Source organism: Lontra canadensis, unplaced genomic scaffold (assembly GCF_010015895.1).
Source record: "Lontra canadensis isolate GAN:19392208 unplaced genomic scaffold, GSC_riverotter_1.0 scaffold9, whole genome shotgun sequence".
NCBI classification, from domain to species: Eukaryota; Metazoa; Chordata; class Mammalia; order Carnivora; family Mustelidae; genus Lontra; species Lontra canadensis.
In genome coordinates this window covers 30,415,218-30,426,639 of record NW_022631003.1, presented here as the reverse complement: position 1 = coordinate 30,426,639, position 11,422 = coordinate 30,415,218, and the positions used below count along the sequence as shown (strand labels likewise).

The 11,422-nt window shown below is 39.0% G+C and overlaps 2 protein-coding genes across 4 annotated transcripts in view; one reads left to right on the top strand and one right to left on the bottom strand.

The window, feature by feature from the left end:
- Positions 1–390: 390 nt before the first annotated feature.
- Positions 391–6,707, bottom strand: MANSC4 (MANSC domain containing 4). 3 transcript variants are annotated; one of them, XM_032855189.1, is made up of 4 exons: positions 6,443–6,707; positions 3,567–3,701; positions 854–1,134; positions 689–774 (listed from the first exon to the last, which is right to left on the bottom strand). In XM_032855189.1, exons 1-4 carry the CDS (start codon positions 6,669–6,671, stop codon positions 715–717), a joined length of 705 nt encoding a protein of 234 aa, XP_032711080.1. In that variant the 5' UTR covers positions 6,672–6,707; the 3' UTR covers positions 689–714. The 3 variants fall into 3 exon arrangements, with proteins under 3 accessions (XP_032711079.1, XP_032711080.1, XP_032711081.1); XM_032855190.1 differs by having other exon boundaries at positions 695–774; positions 924–1,134; XM_032855188.1 differs by having other exon boundaries at positions 391–1,134.
- The window catches only part of KLHL42 (kelch like family member 42), a 24,705-nt gene continuing 16,978 nt past the window's right edge, over positions 3,696–11,422 (top strand). Inside the window, 1 exon segment of the mRNA XM_032855186.1 lies at positions 3,696–5,129. The gene's annotated coding sequence lies outside the window, so the exon portion shown is untranslated.

Sequence of the window (11,422 nt, the reverse complement as noted above, 5' to 3'; positions counted from 1 at the left end):
TAATCTAAGTGATTTCCAGCATAAACTTTTGAATCAGATATCTATTAAATCCTGCCTTCACTAATATTAAGCTATATGACTTTAGGGAAGATAGCCTCTCTCTTCTCATTTTCCTCATCTATAAAATGTGATAATAATACTGTAGTCATTAAAAAAAGTATATCTAATTCATAAAATTATATCCATGAGGGAATACATATATAGCACTTAGAAGCATATCTCTCACACTGCTAAACAAGTGCAGGGGTCAGAATTTTGGAACTTTGGCAAAGGGTAGACAGTTCACAAAATAGAAATGATCAAAGCAGTTAAGTTTATGAAGATTTTGGCCTTTTTTAGAGGTTGGTAAGGGGGGTATCCTGTGCAATTATTATTATTTTTTTTAAACAAACAGCCCTTGTCTTACAGAAACTAAAAAACGATACCCTTGAAAGCTTAAAATCTCCTTGTAACTTTTACTATTAAGAGTTCTTCTTTAGAGTGTTACCTTTACGACATGCCTGGACCCTGACTTTCTCTGCCCTGGCTTATACTGGCCCTGCTGCTTTCTCCAGCATCCAGATGCCAGGATGATCATACAACAGCAAAGAAAGATGACAGAGGTACAGAGAGCCACCGGAGCCAGCCACATCTTTGAAGTCACAGATGACCCATCAGGTGTCATGTCTTCATTCTCAGCTGTGTGGTTTCTGCTGTTGGACCCCTTGGTTTTATTTAGTAATTGCTTGCTACTGTTGAGTCGGGATGGAATAGGCCTATGAAAAACTTTTGTGTCTATGGGAACAAAGAAAGGAGAAATAGTCTTGTTATCTGGATTATTGATGAAATCAGTGCTGTGTGACCCCATATTTACCTCTGTGGTAATGGAGTTATTCAGGGAAATGAATTTTGCCCAAGAGTCTGTGGTTAATTCCTTGGAATACCTAGTACTGTTTGTGTTGACAACCAAATCTTGATGTGTGGTTGATGACGGCATCTCTGGTGATGGTAGCATTTGGTTTATCACTGTGGTTTGTTGTTCATCTAAATGCGTAGCTTTTAAAATCCTTAGTCTGTCCCGTGTATTAGATGAGGAACGGGTATTTAGATATGTGGGACGTGATTGTTCAAAAACCAGCAAATCTGGATCTATACCTGAAAGATAAATAAGGCATCATTTTTATTTTTTATTTCAAGGAGAGAATATCAAAGCACAGCTTGGAGAAGTCTTGGGTTTGCCACCAAGTTAGTGAACTAAGCTTAAGTTCAAGTTCTACTATTGCATATTTCCGGAAGGCTTAGAAACGTACTGGCTACATTTGAATTTATCTTAACTTTCAAGAACACTTTCTGTTATAAACAGCTGGCTACATCATGGAGGATTCTTTATGTCTGCCAGGGCTTCTGGGTAACAATAGCCAATGTCAGTGCAAGAATTGCAGAAAAAAACAGTAACCATTTGAGATATGTAGCATCTTAAAGTTTTTAAAAAGTAAATAATACAGAAGTATAACTGTATTCAAAATCATGAGCAAAGCCCTCTGTCTCCTCCCTTCCCAGTTCCTGAAGGTATTGACTTTGTCTTCAGTATTTTCTCTCTTGTAAAGGAACTCCTTTCCCTCTGACTTCAGACACAAGCAAATATTGCTCTGTTGTAAAGGGTAGGGGAAAAACTTCTCAACAGCTTTTCAGTTGTCTCTCCTATCAGTTTCTGTCTCTCTCCCTCTCTCCCTCTCGATATAACAATATCCATTTCCTTTCTTTGTTGTTTGCCTTCTGCCATCTTGTTCCATCCACACTACTGTCAGAATTATGCTTCTGAGATAATCAGTAGTTTCCATATTTCCTTGCCACCTCATTGTTTTGACTTCTCTTTTACCCTCAATCCTGCTGGCCATCCTTTCCCTAAAATTCTCCTCTTGTGACTCCCTGGAACACAGATTCTCTTGGCACTTTATCTCAGATTGCCTGTTTCTCATTTTTTCTTTCTTTAGCTGGTTCTCTCCTTGGTCCAAACTGGTTGTGTGCTTTCCACAATCTTTAGTCTGTTGTCATCTGCTGAATTTTCCCTTCATCTCAGCCCTTCACACACACACACACACACACACACACACACAAGTATCCTCATCGGTTGTCACCATTATGTCAGTGGCACTGAAATCCACATCACCTGTTATTTCCTGTTTCTCGGTCCCTGGTCTCATTGCTCCTGTGGTCTACTGAAGGTTCCCACCTAGACATCTCATGTCATCACTGAACAGTCCCAAAGCCAAAATCATTTTGTCTGGCTCTCTCCCTTTCGGTGACCTCACCAATCTTCCATCACCCAAGCTGGAATCTATGTACTGCAGAGCAATCTTTGACTCCTCTCTCTTCTTTTCCTTCATCCAAAAAGTCGGTCCTATCTGGTTCCCTCCTAATGTGCCGGTAATCATCCCTCCTCTTCATTGCAGTTATGGTCACCTTCTCCAGATCTAATGCTTCCCTGACTAGATATTCTTATTTGCATCCTGCATATTATTTTCCCAGACTAAAGACAATCACACTCATCACTTTAATGATGACGTTTTTCTCACTAATTGCCTTTGCTGGTTCTCTGTTGCTGACAAAGTCAAGCCCAAACACTGCTTTGTCCAAAACACTTTTGTAACCTGGCCTACCCTGTCCTTACCCAGATTTTCATTGCAACCCCGAAAGTGCCCCTTTTGTAGCCAAATCTGTTTTCTACTCTCCCATCGTGTGATACAGAACTCCTTGTCTTGCCTCTGCCTGGCCTCTTCCACGAAGCTGCCTCTGAATGTAGGTTTCTTTAGTCTCCTCTTCTTTTGAGTGCTTGTACTTGAGGCAGTATCACACATTTTTGTATTCAATTAGGTTCTACACTAATTGTGAGCCTTGTCATATCAACTAGATTGTAAGAAACTCGAGGGCAGAGATACGGCTGCCATCTTCTGCAATGCTGCTCCCGGCCTGAATTAGGTGTTCAGTAAGTAAAATCAATGATGAAATTTATCGCCTTTGTGTCTGGATGGCAAAAATCTATTCTTTCATATTTACCAATTTGTACCGTCTGTTTATATACATGGGCAAGGTACGCTTAAATGTGTATTTATCTAAAATAATGGTTATCTTGGTTATCTTGTGACCATTGGTAGGCTAATGTATGTTAGAAAGTGCATTTCCTTGTCCTTGACATCAATCTTTGTAGAATCGTTGTATAGTGTCTGTCCATAGACCTCAAAACTACCACTAAGCATTTTCTTTGTTCCTAGTAGTACTCTTAGCCCCTCCAGTAGGAATGCCTTTTTTGGCTTTTGCTGGGGGCTCCTGGAATATAGGTAATGCTTAAGCTCTTCTTTGATCACATACAATTTGTTATCATCTGGAATGAATTCATCATTGCTGAGCATGCCAAACTAAAGCAAATTTATTTGTAGTTTTCTGCCCTGGATGCACAAAACTTTTCCAGATAGAGATCACGGGAAAACAGTGGTTCAGGTTGTTGCCAGCCAGTTTCTAGGTTATACATCTCTACTAGAGCATTACCAACATTCTTCAACATAAATACAAAATACACAAATCATTACCTTCTGTTACGTTGTATAAAATGGCACTGGTTCCGGGCTCTAATATGCAACTCTCCAGTGTGGGGCAGTGAATATGGAGGCAGTTGACATTGTCATGCATGGGATCATGGTAGAAGACAGCCACGTTACAGGAAACTGAAAGGAAAAGTGCATCTGCAGATGGTTTTGGTTTCTCCCAGCTGGAAGAGCTCTGAGTAGCTTCTATTTCTTCCAAGAACATGGCATTCACACCAGTATATTGCAGGGCTATGTTCAGACATCTCACAGAACATGGTGAACTACAGTAACTGTTTCTATGAATGTGGAAAATGCCTTTTTAAAAGAAACTATCCACTGATTTTCTCTAATCTTTCACACATTCCATTCCACACAGGATTACCTGGAATCATTTTCCAATCCCAGGACTTTATGTTCATGAAAAGTTCAGTTGGCTACAGAAGCCCCGGGGGTTATCAGATTTCTAGTTGCAGTGCCCTCTCAGAATGCTAATGCACCGGAGTTCACCAGAGAAAGAAATACGAAAATCAAGTGACAGATGTTGTAACAAAAGAGGGAGTCATGGGAAGGCTAAAACTGCAATTACTGGGAAAGGCCCAGATGGTAGAAAGGCAGCAGGCTAGGTGAACGCTACCCTGACCTGATTATAGGGGAGCACTAGCCCCATTTGCAAATCACACATCCAACGGAAAGCCTATTCAATGTCCTTTAAAGAGGAAGAGAGTCTACTGACAGGATGTGAGCATTTGGAATTCTAGTGGGTGGGGGTACATCACTGATGCTATCCCCCTTCTCCTAAATAACTTTGCTCCATAAAATGCATCATGTTATTTCTGGAAACCCTTAAGTCTGATTTGCTGAGTGCCAGTATCCAGTCTGTCCTCTCTAAAGTGCAAAACAGACTTTCCTCCTGCTGCAGTGTAGTAGGAACCATGTGCTGGGAAATATCCATTGACCAAAGGTATCAACTTCTTTAATAAAATAAGATTACAGAGGGATAGCATACAATTACCAGACCTCAGAGTATCCCTAAAACTGTTGTGGAATTGTGGTTGGCCAAACCTTTGCTGCTTCTGTGTAAGGTTAACTGTGGGGAGCTCTATCCCACCCCTCCCCCATTACCTCTGGACCAGCCAGGAGGATAAAGAAGAGGGCAGAATTCAATGAATAATACATTGCTAATACATTTTAGATTACAAATGCATTCCCTGAAGACTGGACTGTCAAGTTTAAGGGAAAGGATAAAAAAATATTCAAATTTAGACATTTAAATTTTTGATAAGAAAGTAGTTGATGCTGTAAAGAGAATAATTTTAAAAGAAGTTTTATATTCCTCTTCGTGTACATTTTAGAGTTCCAGCTCTGAACAGGTTAGCTATTGCAGGATTGTGGCTTTTTAAAGTTCTGGCTTCCAGCTAAAACAGACGTGTGTTCGTGCCCTTTCTTCTGGAGGAAGAAAACCACAACTTGGAAGCTACAGAGGCTCTAAAATCATGGAATTCTACTGGATGCTTACAGTATCCCTGGAAGTCCAGAGGACACAGTTTCCCTGCGATGGACAGTCAGGTAAATTGATACCATGGGAAAATGCCGAAAGGTACACCCCCCCCTCCGCCCACCTTCCCTTGAGGCTTATGGGAATTAGAAGCATCTTTAAGGTGAGAATCTAGATTGGCAACCTTTTCAAAAAAATTTCCCTTTGGGGCACCTGGGTGCCTCAGTCAGTTAAGTGTCTGCCTTTGGCTCAGCTCATGATCCCAGGGTCTGGGATCAAGCCCTGCATTGGGCTCCCTGCTAAACGGGAAGTCTGTTTCTCCTTTCCTTCTGCTGTTGCCCCTGCTTGTACTCTCTCACACACACACACACTCTCTCTCTCTCTCAAACAAATAAATTCTGTAAAAAAAAAAAAAAAATTTCCCTTTAAAAAATTAATTGCTCTCTTGTGTGTCTGATTAACTTTCTAGGGCTTAGCTTGGGACAGCTTCTCACACTGTGGTCAGTTTACACCCTTGGATAGCCTCAGTCCACATCCCAGAAATCTGCCATGTGTACTTGGATAGAAGGCACTGGCAATTAATAAGTCGGTATCAAACCATGGAAAGAAAGTGTGGAAGAACCAAGAGAATTATTTTAACGTATTGTGTTGCTTTTGCTATTTCTTTCCAAGTAGCTTTAAAATCTTGGAAAAATGAAAAACAAATGAAAGTAGTCTTTAGACAATTGTAACTGAAATTCTGCAATAATGAAATGTTTTCCTCATTATAAACCTTGATCATATTACATGGGTGATGCTTAACTCTGATTCTGGATTTCAGACAAAAAAAATCAGAATATTTAAAATATATATTTCTTTTCTTCCTTTTTGCTAGTTGACATATATCTACCTATGTCCTTCAAAACATCTAAACAATCTAAATTCCTGCTCAATGCAACCCACATTTGCTCAACACAAGCAAGCACATTTCAAAAAATTGAAATATTGAGATCACCAAAAGAAGTTTGAAAAGGAAATTATTGTGTTTTTTGGAAATTATTATATTTTTGAAACCAAATATGCCATTTTGGGGGGGTGTGGAAATATTGTTAACCCTCAAGGAAATAGTTTCATTTAGCACTTTAGTGAAGAAAAGAAGATTGTGTCACCTGTGGGTTCCATGGCACCCTGGATCATCACCAGATTTGTAAACTGAGCCAGCACTGATCCAAATGGCAAAGTCAGTCTCAATCTCTCTCCTGCCCTCCCCCATCCCCTTGTCTCTCCCTCATCTTCCCTAGTCCTGATCATCTGTTCCCTGGAACCTCTGCCTAGAGCTCCTTACTTAGATCTTCATTTTATAAGTTTCTCCTGATTTTTGCTCAGGCATATCATTGATACTTACCATCCTTCCTAAGGCAGCAGCTCCTGCTGCATTTCTGGCCGGTACTTTCAGAATAATACTTCAGGAACTGAGCTCCCAGCTTCTGAGACTCCTCCAGGTCAATCAGAAGACCTGGAAAGCGACGGATCCAACAGTCTCTATAAAAAATGGTGGGTGAGCAGAGAGAGTCTGAAGTCCACCCCATGCTCAGCAGCAGCACCAAGGCTGTTTCCACCACTGCCACGTGCATTTCCGTGGTAGGAAGATCGGGCAAGAAGTCTGAGTTCTGGACAGACTGGAAGCTGAAGCTGACCATCGGGGTTGAGGACAGGTTCTGGAACTTCGAAGCTGTTGCTAAGGGACTCTCCTAGAGAGTCACCTTCTAGAAAAGTGAAGCCATTCTTTGACTGCATATTGATTTTTCTTTTGTTTCTTCCCAGCTGAGCCCTAGGTGAACATTTGACTTTCTGATGTTAATTCTGAACATTTTCCAGGCCATTTTGTTACTCTGTCCCTTACCCTCTTGAAGATGTGGATTCTCTCCTCTGCTTTTCTTCTTTCTCTGAAAGTGAATAGTCACAGACACCTCTTACTAAGTAAATATAAAGACAAGTGGAAATCCTAGCCCAGAGTCTTTCTGAGGAAAACAATAATTTGGTCACTTGACATCAGATAAAGGAAGGATCCATTACACCAGAAACAAGACATTGTTTGTAAGGGAACTGTTGTATGGTTTTAAAGAAACCTGTGACTGCAGACTTTTTATTTTTTTTATTATTTTTTTAAGATTTTATTTATTTATTTGGCAGAGAGAGAGAGAGAGATCACAAGTAGGCAGAGAGGCAGGCAGAGAGAGAGGAGGAAGCAGGCTCCCCGCCGAGCAGAGAGTCTGATGCGGGGCTCGATCCCAGGACTCTGGGATCATGATCCGAGCGGAAGGCAGAGGCTTAACCCACTGAACCACCCAGGTGCCCCGACTGCAGACTTTTTAAAAAAAATTTTCCCCCTATGGATTTAAGTTCTGGTATTTACATTCACCAGAAAACCAGTTTGTGCCCTGTTTCAAATTTTTTGTTTTTACTAACAAAATAACAACAAAACCTTGAAAGTAAATGAAAACTGAAAATGAAAAAAAAAATTAATTTTGCAGTGGTTTTGAAAACATTGAATGTGGATATGTGGATCCTGGTCACTTCTTGGAGCTAGGCATTCCCCACCCCCACAAAGGTCAACCACAGGCTTTCTTTAAAAAAAGAAAATGAAACATTACAGTGAAAATTGTGAAGAAGTTCAAAAAGCGGTGGGGGAGGGCACCTGGGTGGCTCAGTCATTAAGCATATGCCTTCCTCTTGGTTCATGATCCCGATGTCCTGGGATTGAGCCCCCATTGGGCTCCCTGCTCAGCGGGAAGCCTGCTTCTCGATCTCCCACTCCCCCTGCTTGTGTTCCTTCCCTCGCTCTCTCTCTGTCAAATAAATAAATAAAATCTTTAAAAAAAAAGTTCAAAATGGGGGCTATCTAATCTATTTTCTGAGATTCTTGATTGCAAGTTATAAAGGATACTTCTTTGTGAAGCATATACAAAAACGCATAGTATCTCTGACGAAAGCAGAGACAGTTGCTAAGAAATGTGTATTAGGGAAATGAAATGGTTTTAAATTTCTAAATATTAATAAAAATCACTTCAATTGCAATGCCAAAACATTTGAAAAGATACTAAAGGAGGCAAAAATGGGCTCTCACTTTTGTGAAGGTTGTAGTTTCCATATCCCATGATGATGTCCACATTGACAAAGTAGTTCAAAACATGAAACTGTTGGGTTTTTATACCCATTTTTATACCAAGCATAAGTGAAAATCAGCTTTTGGCATAAAGTATGGTTGAACTGCTCTTTTCAAAAAAAAAAAAAAAAGACGAAGCTTTTTCTATCCTGTGATCTGGGTTTCTTTTATACCTTTTGCACAATGACTCATTCACTTACTTGACACAAAAACGTTAACATTCTTTGAATTTTCATTTCTCTACCTGTTTTGTAATAATAGCCTATCACATATCCTTTAATTTTTAGAAATATATGATTTAATCATCAATAATAAGCAAATAATCAAAGGGCTGAATAACTTTAAAAACAAAACATTTTACTTTCTCCTAAGCAAAAATTATAGCAATGGATTAACTCCTAACCTTGCATAAGCCACCTAAAATATACTAAAAATGATTAATATGTTATTCTATTGAACTTCTCATAGAAAACAAGTTTCAGTTGCTTACCTGCAAATAATCAGACCATTCTGTCTGTTCCAAGGAGAAAGGGAAGAGAGGTTTCCTGATGGGAAAGTAAGCGACAGGTGAGGAACAAAAAGATTACTCCCTTTTTCTCCATGAGGTTCCATAGATACAGCAATTAGTTCATGCCCCAGGGACATAAACCAGAAAGTCAGCTTTCTAACCTTCTACCCCCAGTGTCTTTCAATCACATTAAATGCAGTTTCTTTTGTGTGATATAGAATTCCTTGAAGTTCTCATGTATCCTGCAGGGATAATGGAACAACCCATAATTGCTTAATCCTTTTGCTGTGATATGGTGTTCAGGTAAAGATCAAAGTTGCATTTTTAAAGAATCTCCAAATTCCAATGTAAAAGCATGCTTTAAAATTTTTAAAGCAATTTTTTTTTTTTTTTTTTTGGTGATTGCATAAACATTCAGTTGGAAACCAGGAACTTCTTGGAGCCAAGTATTTTGAAAAGGAGAGATAGAAACTGGACTGCAGGGGCAGAGGGAGGAATCCACAATGGGCTGAGATACGTGGCCCAGAAACATCTAGTCTCAAAATTGTCCATGTGAGATGAAATTACAGAAACCAGAAAGCAATTCCAATTTTGAATAAAAAATTGCTATATAGGCTTTTATAGATTTTATCAAATATTGAGAACTGTTACACTATTACAATGCAGTGATATGTTATATTTATTTCCAACTGGGTGCTCTTAAGAGGGGTTCAAAGATTGTATTCTTACCTTAAAAACCACACTTTTCTTTCCAAGAGCCTCATTCAGTTGCTGTAGTCTGGGAACCAGAATTCTTATAAGCGTCCCAGGTGATTTACTAAGATGTTTGGAAAACACTGACATAACACTGACTGCAAAAAAAATGGAAGTTTTACTTACATTAAGATGCTCAATCTGAAATATGAATGATTTTTATTTTTTTTAAATATTTATTTGAGGGGGGGGTCAAGGTGGGGTAGAGAGTGAGGGGGAGGAAAAACAGACTCCCTGCTGAGCAGGGAGCCTGACCTGGTGGGGGTGGTGTAAAGATGAAAGGGGTTGGATCTCCGGTCCCTTCCCAGAGGTCATGACCTGAGCCAAAGCCAAAAGTTGGATGGCCAACACACTGAGAATCATCCAAGAGACCCTGAGCCATTTTTAAAGAACTGTACTATTTTAAAGTCATTTAAATTGTCCCACATGCTTTCATGAAAGGAAAATATTTCAGTTTTGCTTGTTAAAAAAGAAAAGGAAATAATCTTTATTAAAATGTTTTGCTTTTTATTAAATTGATATATGTTTCACTTTAAATACCCAAACTTTTGGGGCACCTGGGTGGCTCAGTTGTTAAACATCTGCCTTTGGCTCAGGTCATGATCCCAGGGTCCTGGGATTGAGCCCCACATTGGGCTCCCTGCTCTGTGGGAAGCCTGCTTCTCCCTCTCCCACTCCCCCTGCTTGTGTTCCCTTTCACACTGTGTCTCTCTCTGTCAAATAAATAAATAAAAATCTCTAAAAAAAATTAAAAAATAAAAATCCAAACTGTACAGAAAAGCACAAAAAGGAATAAAAACTACAGTCCTATAGTCTTAACACTTTCATTAACATCCTTCTAGACATCTCTATAGAAAATAGATACATATATGCCATTGTACATAAATGGATTCATGCTGTTCCAGAAACTGTTTTTTAAAGATTTATTTATTTGTTTTAGAGACAGAGAACATGAGTGGGAGGGGCAGAGAGGGAGGGAGAGAGAATCTTAATCAGGCTGCACACTGAGCACGGACCCCACTCAGGGCTCAGTCCCATGACCCCGAGGTCATGACCTGACTTGAAACCAAGAACCTGATGCTTAACTGACTCTGCCACCCAGTTGTCCCTCCAGAAACGGTTTTCTAAAAACCCAGGGTAAAATTATATTTTTCAGGGTTTCTAAAGAAGGATCTACATGTTTATCCAAAGTTGTAATGGGTCTCCAGTATTTCATTCTACAAATGTACCAAAATTTACTTTGTACTTCAGCTTCCTCAGCTATGAAGCAAAATAAAAAATTGTATTGTAATCCACAAAATCACTGACAATAGTGCTTAGCATATAATAAACAATAAATGCTGGCTACTATTACTATTATACATTATGTTTTCCAATTTTTTATTATTAAAAGCAACACTGTAATAAACATCTTGTACTTAAAAATTTTTTTCCCTTCTCAGTCATTAAGGTTGTATTTTCCAGAAATTCTTAAAGAAACAGCCTGTGTCTGACTCTTACTGTAGTCTTTTGTAAAAAGATCATAATATATAAAGTGTCTGAAGTGAGTCATAGTACCACAAAGGCCAGTCTTTATTATTCATTGTTCAGTCAATAACAGATCTATAAAATTATACCACCAGCTGTATATGAGCAATATTTTCATAAGGCTTAGAAATAATATTTTAGATCTTTTGTAAATGAGTTTATATTGCTTTGACTTTGCATTTCTAACTCAACAGAAAGCTTACTGTGTAAATTATAAAAATGATTAGATCTTTTAAGATACTTCCAATCCTAAATGACATTATTATCATTATTGGGGTCAAAAAGCTTACAGGTTCAGTGCCTGGTTTTGTCAGACTCACACCCCAGATTCCCTGCCCAAGCTAATCTTACTCTGATAATATTACTGTGCGTGAATTGCCTTTCTGATGTGCATCATTCTTTGAGTGTGATTTTTTTTGGGTCTCTTTTTA